The 23730-nt window shown below is 46.0% G+C and overlaps 1 protein-coding gene across 2 annotated transcripts in view; it reads left to right on the plus strand.

Annotated features, from left to right (window-relative positions):
* LARGE1 (LARGE xylosyl- and glucuronyltransferase 1) overlaps positions 1-23730 on the plus strand; it is a 436269-nt gene that overhangs the window by 90946 nt on the left and 321593 nt on the right. For both annotated transcript variants that reach the window (XM_054696078.1, XM_037513671.2), the window contains exon 2: positions 17468-17643. In XM_054696078.1, the coding sequence (XP_054552053.1) occupies positions 17538-17643 (106 nt within the window). In that variant the 5' untranslated portion in view covers positions 17468-17537. The remainder of the gene's footprint in view (positions 1-17467; positions 17644-23730) is intronic.

A 23730-nucleotide genomic window follows, 5' to 3' on the forward strand; every position in this document is an offset into this window, starting at 1 on the left:
CAAGGTCATGGCTGCCACTGTCAGCCTCCCCAATGGGCCTCCCACCCAGGCCTCTTCCAAGTGTCTCTGCTTGTCTCCACTCCACATATCTCCTTCCATGTCCCCCAAGTCCCAGGCTCAATTCCAAAGCTGAGAAGCAAGCGGGGCCCCCTTCACACACCTCTGCTCCGGGTGCCTCCTGCAGGTCCTATCTCCCAAGTCCTTTCTAGCTTCTCCTCCTTGCTCAGCTCACCTCTTATAGGTGGACCAGGGATCCTGGCACCTCCCCTTTCTATGGAGGTTACACTGTTAATAGGACTCCAGCTTTTGTTCACCAGAATATTATTTCCTATGTCTTTACAAAAACAGGCCTCCCTCCCATTAGGGCGAGCTGTCTGCAGGCCTGGCTGACGCCTCTGTGTCTCCTCAGCAGGCCTGGCCTTCGTGCTGCCCAAAGATGCTCCTGGCAGAGCCAGCCCCAGGCCCTGGGTGCCCTCCTCTAGTCTCCCTTCTCATGGGTGCTCTTGCATCTGCCCGGGGGGGGGGGGGGCGACTGGGTCTTCCCTCTCCTTCTGGAGACACGTCTGAGGCACCAGGCATGGCGCTGGTGCTGGTGCTCCATTCTGGTGTGGATCAAGGTGTTACCAGACATGTGCTGGAGAAAAAGAAAATTCTAGGAATCTGGAGGAATAATCCTGGATAAAGGTGGCCAAACCAGTGGGCAGCCCAGAAGCCAGCTCCACACCCGAAGTGACCACAGTCCCCAGTGCTATGCTCTTCATTGTGGGCTGGGGAGTCAAAATGCCTGAACTCGAAAGTTCTCTCCACCCCAGAGCCTCTGCTGGGTGTGAGTGGTCCCGTGGAGAAGACTGGGGGGCTCTGGCTGGAGAGGTGTCATCTGGAGGGGTCCCCTTTCCTTCCTTTGTCACTTGCCTCCTTCTGGATTCACTGTTTCTTGGCTCTGCCTAGGTTCCCACGTTAATTATCACCTTTCCAGAAGCATTAGGAAAAGCCCAAGTCTCTTGCACCCCCTCTAAGGCAGAGACTCCCCTCCACTCCCACCTGTCTGTTTCTGCACATTTCACAGGGGCCCCACAAGAGAGATTTTGCTATTTTCTTTCTCCTCATTTCCTTTATTGTGTTCTTCTCTGGCGGGATAATTTTACAGGGAAAATAATGTTCCTGTCACCTCTGCTCCTTTGATTTATTATTTTAAAGCTCTACTTTGCTTTTCATGGTAGAATTTTGGGTTTGTTTGGATGTAGCTCCCCAAAGATGGAGCCTGAATTGAAGCCTCTTTGAAGATCAGATCTCTCAAAATAGCACCAGCCACCACCATCACTGCCAGGGCCCTTCCATGTTGAGATCCGGGAAGACATTCACGTCCTGGGTCACCTGGGCCACCCCATCCCCCTCAGGACCGTCTTGCCACCAGAAAAGAATCACAGGGAGACACCATCTTTTGTGGTATCTGGGAAAAGACAGCCGTACAGTCTCCACCTGCATTTGCACATTATTAGCGATAATGCCTGGGTTAGGGACTTGAACCTGTGTCTCAGGAGCCTCTGCGCTATGCGAGTTTGGGAGCATGGGTGTCATCATAGGGGCCGCGACTAAGCACCTCAGCCTTCATCCTTGCAGTAGTGGAGCTCAGCTTCCCGCTGCATTAATCAAAGCTTTTTTTTTTCCCCCTGTACTTGTAGGAGACAGAGACCGTATAGAAAGCCTGGAAGCCAAACTCTCTTGCAAAAACAACAACAAAACAGTCAAACCAAATAAACACAACCAAGTCTTTTGACTTTTTCATTATTTATATAACATGTTTATAGATACGTTTGCACGGAAGGGAAAGGTGCTCACACCAGCCCTTGCTTCTACGGTGATGGCAGAGGCAGGAGGACAGATTCTGCGGGGACAAGGCCTTGCCTTCCCTTGAATAAGCAGAGACCCGCCATGGTGAACAAGGCAGACGTGCCGCTTAGATGCAGATGAGTTGGATAAAGGTCTATTTGGGGAGAAGGTTTTTTGGAGGTTCTGAGGGGAGGCAGGAGGGACTCAGAATGTGACAGCTGTCACCCCGCTCTGGAATAAAAGCCTTTCTCCTAGGGAAGAGGTGACATTCTTCACTCTTCACACTCAGCCTGTGCCGGGTTGCAGGTTTCAAGTGGGAATTGGGCCTTTGCACCTTATGCTTCTTACGAAGGAGTTGAAATAAAACTAGTATGCACCTGCTGTGCTAATAGCAGTGTGCCAGGGTCATTAATAATACATCAATAATTATCTACAACACACCGATATTAATAAAATGATAACGAGCAAGACAACAAGAGAATGTTTATTATTCCAATCTCATTACCAGCATTGTTATTAGTATTTGGGACTGGACCACTGGCCTGATTGTTTGACAAGACAGAAATTAGTACCAGTTGAAGCCACTCCTGCCCCCTCCCCGACCTTCACAGAACACCTTTGTGTTATTAGGGTGTTCTGGCTAAAACAATACAACTAATAGAGGGCTCTTGGGTGTAATAGTCAGTGGTTCAACAGGGCAGAAGGAAACTTGCAAGGCTCAGAAAATCAAATGTGTTAACATTCCTTCTTTTCTGTTTTGACCACTTTCCTCTCAATTTCTGCCTCAAAAGATGTTTCCCTTGCTGTTGCTATATATGATAAAAATACTTACCAAACATGCCAGTATTATTAATCAAATAATACTGTATGATTCACATTATTAATACTGCTCGAGCATATCATGATAACAATATGCTCCTTGGTGGGATCATTCCTGTAGAAACTTCTCCATCAAATGCCCAGTAGCCTCATGCTAAGCAGTAGAATATTCCATGACCAGGTGACTTTGTGGATGAAAGGACTTTAAGCACCAAAACTCCCCCAAGCGTGATAAAAGCAAAAAGTCCTAAGGATATTATGGAATATATTCTAAAGTATTATTTTTTTTATCCCTGTGGTAATAACACCTACAGAGGGAGGTCCACTACCTCTAAAACACAAACGAGCACATAAACCAATGTTATCCCCTCAAAAAAATCCTCATTATTATTTAAGCTTTTCACATTATTTAAACTCAGTTCATCTGTGTGCCACGCTGTAATCCATGGAAACAACTGAGCCGTGAAGAATGTTTTGCATCACAGTACGTGGCCCCAAACTCACATGCTTTCGCAGTTCTTGTGGCTGCCTTTTCTGGTCCATTCTCTAGTGCTTTTGTCAGTCATCAGCTTACTGACCTGCAGTCCCAGTCACACCAAAGGGCTTGGAGTGTGAACTTGGCCTTGGCTTTCTCAGTGTAGCTCACCAAGATTGATTTTTATTGAAGTTATTGTATTTTCTTACATCGTTGTTCATTTTTGTGCAGCATTTTGATTTCGCCCCTCAGGTGTTGTCCCTGTAAATCTCCCACCACTACAGCATCCGTGATTCATCACTACATCCCCTTGTGCCTCCCTCCTCTGTTTTGACCTCTCTCCCTCCACCTCCCCACTTGTATGCCTCAGATCTATAGCTTGCCTGCACGTTTTGCCTTTTTCCTGACCCCTTGTTCAGTTTCTCTATATTTCATCTGTAAGTGAAACCATCCAATGTGCATCTTTTTCCTCCTGAATTATTTTGCCTAGTATCCTCCCTTCCAGCTCCACGTTGCTGCAAATGGCATGAGTTTATCTTTTTAATTGCTGAGTAGTATTCCATTGTGTATATATACTGCATCTTCTTGATCCATCTGTTTTTGGGTATTTAGGTTGCGTCCATATCTTAGCTATTGTAAATAGCGCTGCAGTACACATAGGAGTAGCATATCTAATTTTTCGATTTGAACTATTTATGCCATCACTCATGAACTTTTCCCATTTGCTTGTGGAAAGTGAGTTCCTTCTGAGCTTACATGTCTTTATAGCTAATATATGTTATAAAATTCATTTTCTCCTTTAAATTTTCTTAGGAAATTTTGTGCAAGGTGCATTGCAAAGGAAAGTTACTGCAGTTGTTTTTGGTAGGATTTTTACCTGAAGTTCACCCTGTAAGGACATGTGCCTGTGGACATTTTAAAGCTAAAAATAAACGAGGATGGAAACTTCTGAAGCCATCCAAATAAATATTCTGGATGTGTATCGCCATGAAAAACAATTCGCGCCAGTCTTTGGAAATACCTGTCAATTATATCTTACATTTTGCTGAATTTAGGAAGTTGGCGTGTCAGATTAGGAGGCCCTCTGGATGTGGAGTTTTCAGTCTTTGTGACAGAGGATAAACTTAAACTTCGTTTCAATTCCAGAGAGACAGAGCATCGTCTCTCATCATCTTTTTGAAGACAAAAAGATTGGTGGAAATCTCTGGATAGCATGAATTATAGATATTTCTGTTGAGTTATAAATACAAATATTTATTGGCCTTGAAGCAGTTGTGTATAGAGTTCCAAAGTGGAAAACACTTGGAACAGACCAAGAGGCCTTGGTTTACATTCCTGCTGTGTCCTTGCAGATTCAGTTTGCATCCCGAGTCCCAGCTTCGGTGCTGTGCTGGGCGGCTGCAGCTTCCAGGTGCCGGCCAAGGGCATTGCTCGGCCGAGAACCAGCTGGACACCCGTAGATATTTTGCCCTCACGACTTTGTAATTGGACAGGCTCTGTAAACTCATTTCCATCTTCCTGTTCAGTATTTGGACACATCTGCTAAAGACCTTGTTATTTACATAAATATATTTATGGTAATAAGAAATGTCTACCACCCTCCACAAGCAGCAAATAACCAAAGAGCCAAACTGTGGAAGTCTTGGCTAGATGCCACTTCCACCAATAACCCTGGGTGGGAGGCTCAGTTCCCTTGGGTAAGTGTTGGATATAATGGAGTTCCCTTAACCCCTGCAAGGGGTTAAGTCTCAGCACTGTGAATCTATCAGCAGCCATAGTAGCCTGAGTTCGCTCCCCAGACAGGGAGCTAACCCACATGGTGCAGCAGACCTCTCCTCTCTTCCCTGCTGCTCCCCTCAGCAGTGTATTTCAGTAGATCCGCCTGTTCTGCTCCCCACTCTGTCTCTGGTGAATCCTCTCACCCCCCCACCCCGGTCCTCTGGCCTGCACCCCAAGTTCTTGTATGCATAAATAAGTAAAATAAATCTTTTTTTTTAAAAAAGTGTTGGCAGTAAGGACATATCAGAAGATGGAAGAAGGAGGGAGTAACTTGCTCTTTAAGTCCTTTGGAACTTAAAAATGAAATTTTTCCCAAACTGAAGTAGATCCTTTATTTCCTCACTTGGATGGCTTGGAGTTTTTCTTGGTGGGGAAGGCTTCCCGGAGGTGATCTTTGAATGGAGCCTGGAAGCACAGCTAGTAAGTGAGTCGATAATTTGGGAAAAGGCATTTCAAACAACTGGATAACTTTTTTTTTTTTATTTGGTTTTGAAATATTCACTGTCAAATGTGAACTTGGAAATTCTAGAAATTGAAAGTCATTTCAAAAGAATATTGAGACTTTACCCTGGATGTCTGTCTTTAGGAAGAGCATTTTAAAAAAGTGCTTAGAATGGCCCCCTTGTTTCCTGCTAAGGATGGACAGCATCACTTCTGGATTGAGGTCACCAGCCTATTTAAGTCAGGGGCTTCAAAGGTCTTTAAAGATCTTCTCTGATTCCTGTTTAAAATTAGGTAAATCTAGTCCCATTATACATTTTACTTAGAAAGACACAATCCTCTGCCATCCCGGGTTTCACATTCCAGGGGGAAAAAGATGATAAAATAAATTTGAAAGTGAGTATTTGGTAGAGGTGACACGTACTAAGGAGGAGAGTCTCTGAGGGGGTGAGGGCTGAGTCCAGGCCTCCAGGGACTGTTAAGGGGGTAAAAAGGAGAAAGATCTGGAAGATGAATGCCCAGAGACCCTCTGGATGGAGTGGGGCGAGAGGTAGCTCCCGGTCTCCCTCACAATGCAACTTTATAAGGTCACAATATTTCAAACCATTTCCCATCTCCGAAAAGAAGAATCCACCCTTTTGGTAACCTCTCCCAGCTCTGGAGACTCCGAGATGGAATTCCAAGGGTCAGGACTGCAACTAAATGGGAAGAATTGCTCAGAAAAGTGTCCTTTGGCTGCGAGAAACAATTGAATCTCACCTCAATTGCTGCTGGCAGTGGGGCGACATGGAGGGAAATATTGGGGATGTTCTGTTATTCCCTTTAATATGCTTGGAAGAAAACCTTGGTGTTCTTTTGCATTGTAAAATGAATGTAGTAGTAAAATATTAGATTTCTCCTTCTAACAAGGGCCTTCATAGAACCTGGACAGCAATGTTCCTCTCTTCCCTGCCTCTGAATAGCATGCCTCACTTAGGCCTGGAAGATTTCTTGAGGAATTCCTCATTTCCTAAGGATCCAGGTTTTATCATTTAAAAGCATGTTTTTGCTGGCTTGAGGATTAAAAAAAAATAGACAGAATGAAAAAGAGGCTGTCAGAGTTGGCCTCCAGTCAGCTGAATGTTGCCCGTGGCTTCCAACACCTCTGTTCTCAGGTGCCCTGCCACTTCTCTGTCGTCTTTGGCCATCCTGCCTGGCTGTGGCACCTTCATACAGCAGGTCTGTAACTATTTGCTTCTGGCTCGAACAGAAATGGTGCACAAATTGGATCAAATACCATTTCTTTCTCTTTTGACAGCTTGGGTTTTATTTTTTTTAAAGTGGCTTTGACAAGAGTCACGGCCAAATTATTCAATCACCAGGGTCACCCTTTCTGTTCATCAGCTGCTAATGAACTTAGAAAATTGGGACTTCATCTGGCAGACAAATTCATTTTGTTTGACAAATAGCTTAAAAGTATTTGTAAACAAGAACAAATTGGGGTGTGTGTGTGTGTGTGTGTGTGTGTGTGTTTCCAATTGGCCTGTGATGGGCGCTGAGATCGACATGGGCCTTGGAGACAGGTCTGTTTGTTAAGCCCAAAGCTTCATTGATCTGGTTTCCTGATCATTTTTTAAATTGAGGTATAATTCAAACCATAAATATCACCCTTTTAAAGCATGCAATCCAGTGGGTTTTGGTGTATTCACACAGTTGTACAACTGTCACTATTATTTAGTTCCAGAACATTCTCATCATTCCACAAGGAAACCCTGTACTCATAACTATACATTCCCATCCTCTCGTTCCTGAGTCCTTCGCAAACACTTTCTGTGGATTTTAACGTGACAAATTCTTAAAGGTTTTCTCTCTCTCCCATGCTGAATGCTTTCAGATCATATGTTTAGGTCCTTTAAACATAAAATACAGGTGTTGATTTGGTGGTGGTGGTGGTGGTGGTGGTGGTGGTGGTGGTGGTGGTGGTGATGATCATGGTGATGATGATAAAAATGAAGCTGCAAAGCAAAAAAAGACCAGAACTCCATCCAGACTTAATTCTCTGCAATACTTTTTCCTAACTTTAGACCTGTCCTTCCCACCTGTGCCTCTGTTTGTTGTTCTGATCATTTGTACTGGATTAGAGAGCTGCTCCCTCCCCAACATCTCCTTTAGACACAGTGATTGAGTCGGTGCCTACATCTATCGATTTGTCTTATTTTATACTTGTTCTTGAAGTTTCTTACTGCTTTCTCTCATCCTCCAAGTCAGAATTGCTTTCTTTTTTCAGTTTCAGTGTTCCACATAAACATAAAAAATCAATAAGTATGCTGTGTGTGTGTGTGTACAAAACAGTGGCATTTCTTCAGGCAGCATGCTTGTGAGGACTGTGATAATTCATGAAAATTGCTAGTGCAGGGTTTGATACTTTGTAGGTGCTGGAGGAAAATTCTCTGCTAGGTGAATGATGGTGGCCTTGGGTAGACCAGTTGGCCTTTGTCTGTGTGAAACTTGTTTAATTAGTTGAGCCAAGTTGGAAGCTTGCTTGATCTGGGAATGGGACCTCTGAGATCTGCTTTCTTTCCTTCTTTGCTTACACGGGTTTGTGGAACATGTCAGTGTGGAATTATAGATTTGGAAAAAACAAATGCCGTGAGAGGAGCAATTTACCTTATCTTGCTCTCTTCAAGTGGCATGGGGAATGAAAAATGACCAAACTAAGACAAATTTATTGGATACCAAAACCACCAAGCTATTGATTCTTAAAGCCAGACAGCAAGGTTATGAATTGGGTGATAAAAATGGAAAGCATTTAGCTTGACTTCTGAGATGGGGACAGCTTTGTATATTGTCACAGCCACTGGGTTCTTCTGACAGCCTCACAACTAATGAACTAGCACCTATTAACTAGACTCCTTGCTTTCTGCACTGTATTGGTGGGTGAGACAGATTTGTGGTGAGACAGATTTGAACAGTTTGATTTTTTTTAAATCTGGATGTCTGAGATTGAATCTCTAACTTTGGAACATTAGCTGAAAGTTCTTATCTGGACCTAAGTCCAAGATCATCGGAAGCCATCAATAGCTTTGCACCCATGCAGAGGAGGGATTTCTATCTCTGAGTAGATTTTGGAGCTGCAGATGCTGTATTCTGGGGGCTAGTTTGGGGATCCCACATTCATTTTGATTGGAATGAGCGACATAGAAGAGAGTGTTGGTGGGTCCCAGAACAAGCTGCTTCTAGCAGGACTAAAACTAGAGAGTCCAGTCTGACTTCATGCTTTCTCTGGTACACTTGTTTAGGGTGTTGAAATCTGGTGGCTCTCAGGTAGTCCTATCCATCCTCCAGCTGCCTGGAGTCAGTCCTGCTGCTCTTCACCAGAGGCTTCTGGGGAGTAGGCATCCCTGACCCCACACAACTGCTTTATATAATTTGCCAGAAGAGATACTTACAAAACTCCGTAGGCCTTGGAATGTAGCAGGGAGTGGATTCTGCTAGTTAGACACGTAATCCTCCAGGAGTTGGGAAGACCGACTTGCGTTTGCAGAATCGGCCCTTGTTAAATGTGTAAGAGTGTTTGCTTAAGCAGAATGGTAATGTGAGGCACGGCTGCCTAAATCATCCCTTTCCAGAATGAAAATCAAAAGAATGAAGACCAAAACACTCCGATGGGGGGCTTCAGGGGTAGCCTCCTGGATGTGATTAAGAGCTGATTTAACATTCAGAAGAAAAACAAAAAAAAAAATCAGCTGTCCCGGAGCTGTAATCTGACCCCAGGAAAAGTGTATATCCTCAGGAAAGATCAATTTGCATTAAAGATCTGTTTGGCAATGCATTGTCGAAAGAGGTTAACGTTGGTAAGTGGAAATTTTTGGTTGCTTCTCATTCTTCTCCTCTTCTCCACTTCCCCCTTTTGCTTCTCCACCTGTGTCACCCAGAGAGAGAGCTCTGTGCTGGAAGTGATCCTGCTATTGACATCGCTATTAAACTGGGGTCCCTGCCCTTAAAAACCAGAATCTAGATTGTATGGTGTCATGGAAGAGTTGGAAATGAGAAAAGTACGGGGTGCAGATCAGTGCCCTTTGCGCCCCCATCTGTGCCTCCATTTCCCAATGCCCTCAACAACCCCACCCTCCACAACCCCACCCCTTCCAGGATGAACGAATTCATCTTTGGAGGCAGTGGATTTGCAGGTCTTCCAGGCATGGGCGCTGTGGAAACATGCTCTGAGGACGAGCCTCCCCCAAAGAAGTGATGCCTTAGACCAGGGTTTCTCAGCCTCAGCCCTGTTGTCATTTTGGTCTAAACATCTGTCTATTGCTGGAGGGCTCTCTTGTGCCTTGCAAGATGTTTCTCCCTGATCTCTACTCACTAGGTGCTGGTAGCATCCCATTCTAAGAAGACTTGATAAGCCAAAATGTCTGTAGACATTCCTGATGTACTCCAGGGGGTGGCCAAATCCTCCCTCCCCCTTCCCAGAACCAGTGTTGGAGTCTCACTGTGTAGTGAGTAGGAGTTAGTCCAGTGGGGAGGGGGCGCAGGTAAAAGGGCATGGGAGTGTGGTGAGTCCTGCATTGGGAGGGAGATTTGGTTATAACTGGAAGGATGAGGTTGGTAGGAGTCCAATCCTGGAGGCCTCTGAGGCCACGCTGAGGAAGGCTCATCACACTTGCAGGCAGAAGTCTTGGGGTTGATCTCAGTGACCTTCTTTCCAGTGTAACCCAAGACAGTTAACCTTTGGAGTCTTGATCACTTGCAAAGGCCGAGTATGAATTAGAGCCAGGGCAAAGTGTCAGTAAGGTACCTGTATCCTCATCCCCAGTGAATCATGTCTTCTTTCCCTGCGTGCTCACCTATCTGGTTAATTCCAGTTCATTCTAGTACAACAGTCCCCAGCTCAGTCTGCTGTTTATCCAGTCTCAACTCCATCCTCAATCCTATAACCACTGTTACTTCTCTACATAAGCTGATGCCAAGACTTAGAAAATATTAACCTGTGCTGTCCAGCACTGGGCCCCTGGGACACTTGAAATGTGGCCAGTTTAGACTGAGAGGTGCTCTTAAAATATAAAATACACTTTGGATTGCAGAGACTTAGTATGAGAAAGAGTATAAAATATCCCAATAATAATATTTTATATTGATTATGTGTTAAAATGCTAATATTATTAGCATTTAACTGAGTCATGCTCAGTTAAATAAAATGTATTATTAAAATTAATTTCTCTTATTTCTTTTTATGTGCTTCAAGGTGGTTATGGAAAGGGTACATTTTGGTTCTTCCTGAGAATCACTTCCTAGTACTAATTTATTTCAGGGGATAGCCCCCCTTTAGGATACAGAAATGGTCCCTTTATAAGGAGCAGTAACTTCCCCACCCCCACCCCCGCCTAGGTGGAAGCTGACCTCTCCTTTTGAAAGGCTTCTCCCTTTACCAATAGACGTTCGTTCATCTGTCCATTCGTCTGTTCATTCGATGGCTGCCTCCTATGTGCCTGGGTACATGTTGAATACAAAGCAGTCGTGCTTTTGTCTAAGTGGAGATCAAAATCTAGCAGACAAAGCAGCCATTAATTGAGTATTTAATTACATAATTGTAGAATTCCAAAGCGTGATGGGTCCTATCCTGAGGAAGGACCAGGCATACCTGCATGTTGATTTTCTGTCCTCTATTATTGACTGAATGTTTGTGTCCCCACCCATTCCTGTGTTGTCTCCTGATCCCTGATGTGATGGTGTTCGGTGGGCATCTGGGGGGTGATCATGACATGGGTCTGGAGCCTCAAGAATAGGATGATGATGATGAACGCGAGTCCAGAGAGCTCTCTTGCCTTTTCCTCTGACGTGAGGACACAGGGAAAAGATGGTGGTCTGTGAATTAGGAAGCGCGCTCTCAGATTTGGTCGCCAAATCTTGGGCCTGTCAGCCTCTGGTACGGTGAGAAATAAATGTTTAAGCCGCCAAGTTGATGGCATTTATATAATAGCTGTATATCTAGCAGCCCGAAAATGGGCTGAGATGCCCTTCTCCCTGCTTCATGGCAGTCGCAGCAAGAAGCTAACAATGCCTGTATGACCCTCGCAATCCCATTGGTCAGCCACTGACATCCAGCTAAGTTCTTTTAATGTCATTAATGCTCCGATAGCATCTCCTGTTGTCATGCAATCATGTCGTGGACGCCGCTGGATCTCCCCTGCTCCTCGGTGGCTCACCGGCCTCTCTCTGTTAGCTGCAGAGGCCGCCGTTATACACATTCTTCTCTCTCATCAGCAGTGACTTTCTTTGTCATTGCCCATCCAGGTCCAGATCTTCTTTATAGTCTCTATTCAGCTGGATACCAGGGTCCAGTATCATGACCCCTGTCTGCAAGCATGCACGCCCTCCTCGGCTGTCCTTGCTGAGGGTCGTAGCCTAGAGAGCTCAGTGTTTCAGAAACATGACCATACTAGTCCTCCATGGTTTTATGTAGGAAGCCGGATGTTGGGGTAAGAAATTGCACTGTCAGGAAGGCAAGTTTGCTCCCTTTCATCATTTCTGATTTCAAATGGGCAGTGAAATGCTCAGAAATTCTATTGTCCTTTTTCTGGTAAACTCACACCCTCTCTGCCAAAATATTTATCCCATATGTTCCTCTTCTCACACCTCTTTACTGATGGGCAAGTTCCAGGAGTGTTATAGGATTCGGGGCGGGGGGCCCATATTCTTTTCTCTTCCTAGGTCAGCCCCTTCCCCCCATCCCACTGGCTTGTAAAACAGCCTCAAGCTGATGACTCCTACATTTATATCCAGCATGGGCCTCTCCTCGGGCATTCAGATTCATACAAGCAAAGATCTTCCTTTACCACTTGCTCCCTAGACCTCCAGATAGCCTCTTCCAAACCTGCTCTGTAGACTTTCGCCTGTTCCTTAAAGGACAAGAGCACGCAGTCCATTGCTCAAGTCAGATTAGATACCTTGGTGTCATTCTCAAGCCTCGCTCACCCCTGTCATCTTGTCACAGCCACATGTTCTCACATCCCGCAGCTCATACACCTAGAACAAGTCTCAGGTCTGTGCACTTCTCTCCAGTGTTGCTACCACTGTCTGAATCCAAGTTGCAACCCCTCGAGTTGGCGTCCACTGTAACAGCCTCCTCCCTCCGATCAATTGGGAAGTGAGTCAGTGTCTCCCCTGAGTTATCAAAATTCGCAACTAACGAATCAGCCGTGGTCTGAAGGGACACTGCCCTTTGAGGCATCCATGGTCTGCCTGGGAACGAGCAGACTGGCTGTTAGGCCTGTGTCCTGTAGCAAAGAACTGAATCTGTTTTCATGAAAAAACTAGTTTGTGTCCTGGGGATTCCAACTACGGAATCAGAAGGCTTGGCTTCTCCTAGTCTCAGTTTCCCCTTTGTGAGATGGTGTAGAATGCCTCTGTGGTGCTGTTGGTGCTGATCTGTCATTCAAACGAGGGAGATGTGTTATTGATGGCAGCTCAGGGTGGGTCATAAGGGCCACTGCTAGCCCATGAGATGCTTTTGTTTAATTAGAAAAAGGTACTTTTGTTTCTGGAAGCCCTGCTTCTTCCTGTCATAGAACTGTTGGCAGTACATAGTCAGCAAAGCCCAGTGGTCCTCTCTGGTGGTCTCTGAAGGGGAGTGAGGGAGGCTAACTTTTTTTTTTTTAATTATTAACCAATTATTTACTGGATGCTTTAGTAGAGGCTTCTGGAACAGTAAAGCACACTCCAGCCACCCTGAATATTGTTAAAATGCAGAATATTGTTAAAATGATTCAGGGGGCCTGTGGGAATTGTCCTGCATTTCTGTAAGCTCTCAGTTGCTGCTGCTGCTGGTGGGGCAGGGACTACATTTTGTAGAGAGATATTTGAGTGTCAACTTGTGTTTGCTGTTAAGTGTTTTTAATCTAATGAAGAGAGATGAACTAATGCACCACAAATGATGACAAGACAGTGAAGTTAAAATGAATGTGCTATTGACACCTATTGAGGTTTAAAAGAAAGGGAGGAAGAGCCTGCAGGCTAGCACTTGCTAGCAGGCTCCAAAGAAGCATTGCAGACTTGAAATCCCAGCCAGGTCCAGCAGAGGAGGTAAAATCTTTCAGGATAACCACTTGGGGTGTGAGTGGACCCCTGTCCAGGTGTCTCTCTGCTGCAGGACTTGATTTTGCAAGCTTATTGCCCTGATAGGTACAGGATAGCACCATCCAAGAAACTCTCAGGTAGCCATGGTGTGTGAGTGGGGGATTTAGCCCATTTTCTAGTTATTAGAATCACTGGCTCAGCTCTGTTATGTGCTTGTAGGATAAGTTTGAGTCTTAAGTGGTTCTAAAGGGTTTGGACCATTGGGTTTCTTTCTTTTTTTCTGGCTTTGTTTTTTGGAGGTCCCTTAGATTTTTATTCCTCCTTCTTGTGCAGTGTTTCTGGAAAATCCATATATCTTGAACATCCATGAAAAATCAATTTTAACTTCCATGATACTAATTAAAAGCTGGCCTCTGGTGTTGTTGATCAGAGATGCTTGGATCATAGAATTTGAAATGTGAAATTCTGACTAGAGTTTTTCAGATGGCAACCAGCCACCCCTTCAGGGTACATTCTATCCAACATCCTCCTGTTCATTCACTGGATCCGGTATGTAAAGTAAAGCTAAGGCATTCATACTACATTATCTGCTTTGCGGTATTTTGAATCTCAAACAGTATAACAAGAAGACATAATGTTTCAAGCTTTTAAATATTTTAAAATTCTAATAGCCATGCATCCTCCTTGTATAAAATTTAAGAAAAATACCTATGTATTGAAATTACCCGTATCACTTAACTAGATATGTCTTTTAGCACTTAAGCCTTTTTTGCATATCTATAGATATGTAGATATTTATACATGTATATATAATTTATCACATTGCGCTGAATTGCAGTTACATTTTACTTTCAGCTTTGAATTCTGCTTTCGTGGCTTTTAACAGATCATGATAATGCTAACTGAAAATAAAGTCTCAGTGATAGTTAGACAGAGTTCATTAAATAGTCAAAATGAGGATTCAAACCCCGGGAACATTGCCACAGGTTTTACTCTGTGAGCGCTGTTCTAATCAACACCAGGTTGAATTTAGTTTATGTAGGTAGGAACAGGAGCCATGGACATTATTAATGTAATTCCTGATAGTTGGGCTTTCTAGTTCCACTTTGCCCTCCCCTAAAGATATGCTGATGGTAGAGGAAGACTATGCAGGATTTAATCCCTCGCTTTCTGGGGAATGCCCTGCAGACATGCATAGGTGGGTCCTCCTTGTTAAATTATTATTTTTTTTAATCTGCAAAGACTGACTTTACCTTCGGGCTGCAGATTTCCTTATACAGGATGGAGCCTGTGAACATGGCTTTTCTCTCTTGCCTGCTAAAGCAAGGGTGGCTCTGCCAAAATTTTACATTATGTTTACAGTGATTTCTCTGATTCCTCATAAATGTGAATTTCATTGGTTAAGACAGATGGGAGGAGACACAGGGATTACATCTTTAGTAGGAGTGACTAAAGGGAACTGCATGTTAGATTTGAGAAAGGTGCATTTAGAGACCACACTTAGATCCCCTGGGTTAACTAACAGGTGGACTTGGGTCCCTATCACCAGCCAGGGGCAGGTTAGGGATTGGTTTGCCTAGTTAATGCATCGATATTTGAGCATGCTTAGGATGTAATTTCCAGCCCACCTCCTGTTCCTTCCTTCCTTTCTTCTTGTGTTGATTCCTGTATTGACGTCCTGAAGTAACTTTTGATAGAAATTGAGATTTTTTTCCTTCAAAATGTGCTTTTAGTGCACAAGGGTGTCATTTAAAAGTCAAATCTATGAAGGAATATGTTTTACCTGCTGGGTTTAATTTCAGATGCCAGTGTTATCATAAAATGCAAACCACTCTGGACTCTGTTTTAAAACTTGGTACAAATTGTGCCAGTTGAAATGAACTTCTGCAGATGGAGAGAAGAAAGGTGGAAAATAAGTCTTTTAGAGAGATTTCTTAGTGCTATTTAAATATTAATGCCATTTGAATTCAGTTCCATATATATTCCTGCTTTTTCCCAAAAGTCTATATTCATCTATAGCTTTCAAATTATATTTGCCCTTTTTTTTTTTTTTCAGAATGAGAGTAAATAAATATGAGATATTGGACCCTGGGAGGAAAATAGTCATAAGATTCAATATTAAGGATTTAAGTTAGATGGAGATGTCCCTGGTGAAGGTAGTGGGAATCCATTAACTTATTAAAAGACAGCAGCCCTGGGGGCTCTGCCTCTCGCATGTGTGACTGTGACCTCTGGCCAGTTAATCAATCTCTCCAGGCCTTAGTTTTCTCGTGTAAAATGGATGGAGGATCACCTCTGCCATGTGGTGGGTGAACCTTTGCTGATCCGACCCCTCAAGGACTCCCCTACTTAAGCCTCATTAGCAACCCTTCAACAAGGGTATGGCTTCCTTCTATAGATGAACACAATGAAGTTTCCAGAGGTGGGATTTGTCAGGGTCTCAGCTGTGGCATTTGGATCTGAATCCAGATTGTGTGATGGCACAGACACTCCCCTCCACAGGATCCCCCCCCGCCCCCCTCATTCTTAGTGACTAGAGGAGTTTGCAGGTAGAGTTTGCATCCCATGCTTCCAAAGCAAAACGTCCCTAGGAGGGCTTTTTTCAGGTCAACATTCTTTGTTTAAAGGGATTTTTCTTTTCTTCTTCTTCTTTTTTTTTTTTTTGCTTTTACTTTCTTGTCCATACCCTCCAGCCCTGTGATCTTTCATCTGTTTCAAAAGAGGGCCATTTAGAAAATCATGTCAAATTGGCTGCAGAAACCTGGGTTGATAGTTGAGATCAGCTCCATTAGGAGTTGATGGCTGGCGACTTGCTGAACACAGACCCCTGAAGCTTGAGGGCCACCATTGGTGAGATCCCATTATCTCTTCAGCAGAAAATCATCTGGCCCCTGCAGGTGTCTTAGGGAACGCAAGGTGAACTGGATGGAAACACCAGGGCCTGTGGGCAGAGAAGACATTTCTCCCAGACTGTCGACAGAGAGGACTCAACGTGGGACTATCCAGAGGGACACCCCAGCCAGCCACTTCATGGGCATTTAATCTTTGGGAAGCCAGTGCCTGTTATGGCAGCTGGGGGTTCTGGTGTGTCGGGGGCAGGCTCACTAGTACTCCTCTCTCTACCGACATCCTGTGTGACATCTATATTAGGAGGCGGGTGGAGATGAGATTGCATGGTCTGTTGGTTATTTAGTCATTTATAAGTCACATGGCTTCCTGGTTCAGTACCCAAGTGAAGGAACGACCGTGGTCTCTCCTCCATCTGGATTGACCTGTCTCTGCCTCTTCTGTTGAGGTCTGAAGACAGTCCCTCGGCTGGCTGGTGACAGGTTATCTCCGTATTCTCCATTCTCTGCACGGTTCAGTGGTTTCCATGCTTTTCTGGACATCTTCCCCATCAACGGTCCAGACTATTAAGACAGTGCCCATTGTTGTAGCTTTTCAACTGTGATAAGATGGGGCCTCCTGCAGGTGACACTGTGACTGTCTGGTCTCTTTTCTTTGGGCCTGCTGCCTATCACCCCAGCATCTCCTGCAGCTCTCTGCCTGGAACTCGGGGGCTGCTCTGCCATCTTGACCACACACGGTCACTTGGTATCCTCATTTGTCCTTCTCTACAGGCCCATGCAAATCCCAGTGGTCACTTTCTCCTAGTTACTGTGGATGTTTTACCTTAGTCTCTTTTCTTAGACTGTGTCCCTTGGAGCGACCTTCTTCTACCTTTTTTTTTTTTTTTTTTTGAAAACACAGTACCTGGTTAGTGCTTCCTCCCTAAATGGTGCTAATGAAATGCTCTTTTAGTATGTGTCTTAGTTCAGACTGCACAGGTAACCTCTACCATAAAATACGCATATGTTCATGCATGTGCAAGGCGGCAAGAGAGCAAGCCCTTACAACTTGGATCATCCTTTATTTATTCTTTTAAAGAGCTGTCTCATTTTTGCTGGATTCAAGATGCCATCATTATCTCTTGGGATAAAGGGTCTATAAGATATTTCTCTTCTGCAGTGCACATCCACTTGCAGTGCTAAGAACTTAGCCCTTCCTCTTTGCTTTTCCTTTCAGAGAGTATTATGAGGGAGGCCGAGGACTTGATGCATCGGCGCTGCGAGTAGGGATTGCCACGTCTGAGAGGATGCTGGGAATCTGCAGAGGGAGACGGAAGTTCCTGGCTGCCTCTTTGACCCTTCTCTGCATCCCAGCCATCACCTGGGTTTACCTGTTTGCTGGGAGCTTCGAAGGTAAGAATAAAGTGTCCAGAAGTGGGAGGGGAGGGAGCGAGCCTCAGCCATCAGCCAATCCTGAGCCCCGGGAAGGGCCTCTAAGCCACTGATGAAAAGAGGATGTCAAAGAAACAGCTTGTCAAAGAAGCAGCTGCTGGGGTTCCGAGGTCTTTGGGGGGTGGGGAGGAGTCAGCAATGTGAGGCGAGAAAGATAAAACCAAAGCAGAACAGGGTGCATGTGGGTGCGTCTCATGACGGAGGCGCCACAAATGTCAAATGCCAGCTGTGCTGTCTCTCACAGTGACAGTGACAGGGAAAAGGTCAGGCCCTGGAGGGGCCGCTTAGCTCTTCACAGAGCCAGGTGTTTCTTGCATCCTTCCATTTACTCGTGTATTCACACCTTCCACGTATTTGTTGTAATTGTTGCTGGTGGTTGTGCATTGTCTGTACACCAGGTGCTGAGAAAATATGGTGATAACGGAGACGGACCTTCTAGAACTCGGAGGAGGCAGGCGGGGTTCCCAGTGCGAGTCTGCGGGGTGCTGGGGGAGAGGGTGCTGCAGCCCGCAGCCTGGACTGGGTGTGGAGGGCGATAAGTGTAGTGCAAGAACGCAACAAAGGAATTGCCTTCTCTAAACAACTCAAAACAAATGCTCCTCCCTGCTGCTTTCCAGCAATCGGTAGAAAAGACCAGACTTGCCATTCTTCCAACCAGCAATTTTAAATGCGCTGTGATGTTTTGCGAATCAAAGATGATTTTCTAAGCTTCAGGGAGGGAAGCAACGACAGTGTTGAAGAGCATACTTTCTTTTTATTTATCCCCACACTTGAGTTAAAAAAAAAAAAATCTCAAATGAAAATCTGTCTCAAGGAAGTCACTACTGTGTTTTTAAACATTTCCTTTATGCATAATTTTATTGACAGCTCAAGGCTACCTTTTAATTAGGAGTTCCACTTCACTTTCTGAGATTTGCCCTGAGTTAGCTTGACTGAATATAAACGAGGTGGAACTCTGTGCCTGGGTGGTAGGGCTGGGACGGTGCCACACCCCTGTAACTTACTTTCCTGCCCTCCATTCCCTGAAATCCTGCAGCTTCATCTAAATGTTCCACAGTAAATTATGCCGCAGCTGCTGATGGCTGATTGTTGGCAAACGGATCCGGGGAGGAAGGTGGTTGGTGTTGATCCTAGAAGAGATACAGGAAATATTCTTTCTGGGATGAGGAAAGAGTGCTTGTAAATGAAGGTCAAGAGCATCCAGTGCTAGTGCAGGTTTAATACATTGGTTTTTGGTAACATAACTAGAGTTGTAATCAGAGTCATGATAATAATAATAACAGCAACGCAGGTTAATAATGCAAACTCCTGGCACTTTTAGTATTTCTGCACACTGGGCATTATATTGGCTGTAATGTGCCACAGTAATCCTATAAAGAGGGTCTAAATGTGGAGGGAGAGTCAGATGAGCCTCAGTCATCCGCCCCAGGTCCCAAAGTCAGTCAAGGTGGGGTCTGGATTGTCCTTGAGAGCTGCAGTGTTTAACTACAATGCTGTGCTGCAGATTGGAACCTCAGTGAGGTAGAGGAATTGGCAAGGGATTTTGACAAGGTGTCCCATGACTTTTTGGGGTGCCTGTGAAGGAAATTACAAAATTTTGATATATTTTTCTCATTGATAGAAATCCAACCCAAAATGCTTTTGCTTAAGATAGGAATTTGGGAAGTAATGACACCCATGAGTTCTAAGGTAGAGCAGGCTTCAGGACAAGTTTGATCTAGCTTCTTTAATGATATTTGTGTAGCTCAGTCTTGCGCCATCCCTTTGCTCTCTTTCTATCTTTGGCATGGTTTCTTTCAGGGTAGATTTTGTGCTCAGAGGAAGTTTTTGCTTACCACTCATCTCCAATCTCTGTGGGAAGTGGAGTTCCCATGAAGCCCTCAGTATTGCCTCTGACTGAATAGCCTCGGGTGCCGCTCCGGACCTGGATACCGATTATTGTGATTAGGGGAGGCTGGTGAGGGGAACCCTAAGCTCTGTGCCCACTTCTGGTCAGGGGATGAATCGGATATCACTGAAACACGTGGAGAGAGAGGTGGAGAGCAGTAGCCCCGGAGTCAATGGTACAATTTCCCAAAGAAGAGAGACTGGAAATGGATCTGTTGATCTGGGTTATGCAGAGTTCACAACTGGCTGTGCTTAGTGATGTGTCAAAGTCAACTTGAAGGCTGCTCTTATACCCCCTGGTCTAGCCCTGGCTGACGGAGAGCCTGTGATCCATGACTTTGAATGGCAGATAGATACGGGGCTCTGAAGGGATCAGAAGATACTCTGAGACAACTGCACAGGCCAAGGGTAGGGGCTGTAACTCTCAACATGATGTTTAATCATAAATCCTGCCCTGGGAACCCAATCACAAGCTTATCAACTGGGAGCCAGGAGATGTGGGAATGTTACAAGAGGTTAGAGTAGAAAAGGTGACAGATTTCTTTCACCGGATATCAGAAAGCCCACAGCTGGGTCACTGCATTTATTTCTGGATCTACACTTTAAAAACCATCGAGACAAGTCAGCACGCTTCAGGAGAATCTCGGTGAATGACAGTGCCAATTTAAACCTTGTTACATAAGATCTAGTGGAAAGAATTGGACTGTTTACCTTGGAGAACAGAGGCTCGGGGGTACATGATCAGCGTTAGCAAACAGCCGAAGGGCGGTCTCCTGAAAGAGAGATTAGGAGACCTTGGACAGTCCTGAATCTGTGGAAGGACATGGCTGGGGGCCAGGCGTCAAGCTCATCATAAAGAGCACCATTCTGTTGAGGGCTGGAGTGAGCTGCCCCAGGAGGTGGTAAGATTTTCGCCATCCGGGGTGTGCTGGCAGAGGGGCGGAAGGTTGGGAGGGAGTGAAGCATCCAGGGTTCTTGAACAGGATGACCCGTCTTGACTCTGAGATCCTGAGACTGTAGAAGAGGCTGAGTATTTACCAGGAGATCAAAGCCAGGTCCCTGACGTTCCTGCCAGTGCTGCAGACCTCAGCGCACCTTCCGAAAGGGCCCTGGGCAGACGTTCTTTCTGTAGTGAAACACACAGTGCTGATAGCCATATTTTGTCACCATTGAGCTTTCTGTTTTAAGGTAACTTGGAGCCATAAATAAGGGGTAGGGCTGCTGTCTGAATTCATAGAAATGCTGCTTTTGTGGAGGTGGGTTTATTTGTTTTTCAAGGCTTTATTTTGGAGGGCTCTACGGAGAACAGAGTCTAGATGGGGGTGCCCTCAGTATAAAGTTTTGGGGGTCGAGTACACGCAGCAGCATGACATAATGAGCACTCTGGGGGGTCAGCCATGGGGTTCTAATTTCAGCCACAGTCACACAAGGGTTTGGGAGCACAGTCTCCACTTTCGTCCCCTCCTACATGAAATGACCTTGTGAAAATGAAGTCCACCCTCTAGGGCACTGTCTTTCTGCAGGCTTATGATTCTAAACCTCTGAAGTGAATGAGTTGGAAACGAGCCTCTTCTCCAGTTAATGGGACACGTGACAGGAAGAGCAGTAGACGCACTGTGACTTTTTTCCCGAGTGTGGACCCGTGTGAGCATCATGGGGATGCATGAATCTTCTCAGTGTGAGACAGAACACCTGTCCTGACAGCTAGGTTTGCCAGGTGTTAGTGTCCACCCCTGAGAGTGATGAGACCTTCCTTCCCGAGCTGTTTGTCAAGTTGCATGACTCCTGGTTCCTTAACCGGGACACTAACCCAGGGGTGTTTGGCTCGTCCTCAACCCCCACATTCCTGTGCCCTGTTTCTTACTTCATTCCTTCCCAAATGCACCTTTCTTCCCCCACCATCTCAGTTAACATTCCGCTTGGGGCTCCTTACTCACCATGTCATCTTATCCCATCACTTGGCTGCCACTTCCCGCTGAGTCTGCTCTTGGCCTCTTGCAGAAGCATCTTTTGGCACCTCATTTTTGCCACCACTGCCCGCCCTGCTCAGTCCTAGATCCTGAGTGCCTGGACGAGGCAGCAGCCTGCTCCCCCACACCCCTTCTCCACCTCCAGAGAGCAGCCAGAGCTCTGCTAAGTCCCAGCACCCTCACAGTCTCCGTTCAGCCCACTGGGCTTGCACACCCAGGTGTCTAGTCGCCTCAGTCCTGCTCCGGGGACCATTGCTCTTGCACCCATCCCAACCCCTTCTTCGCCTTGCTGACTTGGATCCTGTGGCACATGGTTGCCCCCACCCTGAGCTGGGCGGGCCTCCTCTGCTACACGCCCCAGAGGTCCTTCTATGTGCCCCTCCTTGGTCCTTGGGACACCGTGTTCCCTTGTCTTTATAATCGCCGGTCTTCATGGCTAACGACAAGCATCAGGCGGCAGGAGTGATTCCTCCGCTGTTCCTTCTTCCATCTCTAGCACCTGCTCCAGTGCCAGGAGAGGACTCTGTCCCCGAGTGTTTGGTGAATGACTGAATGAGCCAATCAGTGTGCCCTCACCTGGCTTGGAGTGCCCGCAGCTCTCATCACCACCTCCTGGACGAACTCTGAACCCTGAAGCTGTGGCTTTGGGGCCTTTCCCCCATTAGCTTGTCTTTTCTGTCTTCTCTCGGATGAGCGTCTCCTTGAGCTCCCTGCAAATACCTCTACATTCCTGCTTCTTAAGGGCCACCTTGCCCAGTCACACAGTTCTCACTGACCTTCACGTGGGGTCCCATGTGGACATTTCAGTGAGAGCCCTCCCTCACTGGGTAGACTTTGCTTTTTGGTGTCTTTCTAGCCACTTGCCTGGGAGTTTCTTGAGACAAGGACCGTCTTACTCACCTGGACACTCCCGTGTCCAGCAGCCCTGTGCTGGCAGGAAAGGGCCCTGGGTGGTGCGGGAGGCAGATGCCCCTGCTTGATGGCTGCCCCTGGCACTGAGCTCCGTGGCTTGGAGACCTCCAGATGTGCCTCCTTCGGCTTGTGAGGTTAATTCTGGAACTTGAGTCATTCTGCTCAAACACATCTCTGCTGGAATTGAAATCATGACTATTATTTTCTAGCGCCATCACCTTTTCTCTGGTGCCTCGTGGGTTTTATTTGTTAGGGGCTGCTTTCTGTTCTGTCCATCAGGGACACCTGTTCAGCTGTTACTGAGTTATCAGCATGGAGGATGGGGTGCTTTTCAGCCATTCAGAAAACTGTCCACACAGCCTGCCCTCCTAACTCACAGCCAGCTCCACGTGGATACTTCTCTTGCCAGGGAGGCTGGCCGGTGAGGGCACAGGCGTTATTTAAAAGCAGATGTCTTTGGAGGAGGCCTCGCGGCAGCGGCACACACGGGCACAGGATATTACTTTCTGCAGTGATGTCAGCCTGCTTGTGCCTTGTGTGCCTGTGCACATTCTTATCAACACAAACCCTCCAGAAGTGAGCGCTCTGAGAGCCCTCGCCAGAGATTTCAACAGAAAGTGGTCCTGACATTGGATCGTTGTGAAGAGTTGCAGTGACAACCAAGGAGTTGTAAGTGGAAGCATCTTCTTTATCACTATGGGGGCATCGGGGGCACGTAGGCAATGGACGAGGGGGCGTGGGGGGGCTTTAATCCGACCTGAGCTCGTGCAAACACAACTGAGTCCTCCGCTGACTATACGCCGACCATTCCCCTCTGCCGGAGGGCATGCCAGTGTGGGGTTTGTGAGTCCTGATGGTGCCCTGCTGGTGAATTCCTTGCCGAAGTTTCCAGCACCCCCAAGGCTGGGCTGTGTGGCAGCTTTGATGGCAGGAAAGCCATTTTGCCTTCCTGCCAGTGGCCCGGATGTATCACTTAGGGAGGATATTAGGGGTTAGGAGAAAACAGGATGCAGAAGGCAAAATGAAATGGAAATTGTAATATAAAAGCCTTATTGATTTTCTTTTTAATAGATCAGAAGTGAAGCTCTGTCCTAGCTGATGCTTCAGAGCTGCTAGTGGTGAGCTTGAGCAGAAGCCCACAGAGCAGGAAAATGTGAGCGTGAGCCCCCGGGCGCCATGCCCAGGCCACGAGGCACAGGGGCTGCTCGTGTCTGCCGTTCTTGTCTCAGGCCAGACATGTCTCTTTGAGGTCTGGGGCTAAGAGGGCAGTGGAAGTCTC

Source organism: Talpa occidentalis, unplaced genomic scaffold (genome assembly GCF_014898055.3).
Source record: "Talpa occidentalis isolate TD23 unplaced genomic scaffold, MPIMG_talOcc4v2.1 talOcc4.16, whole genome shotgun sequence".
Taxonomy (NCBI): Eukaryota; Metazoa; Chordata; class Mammalia; order Eulipotyphla; family Talpidae; genus Talpa; species Talpa occidentalis.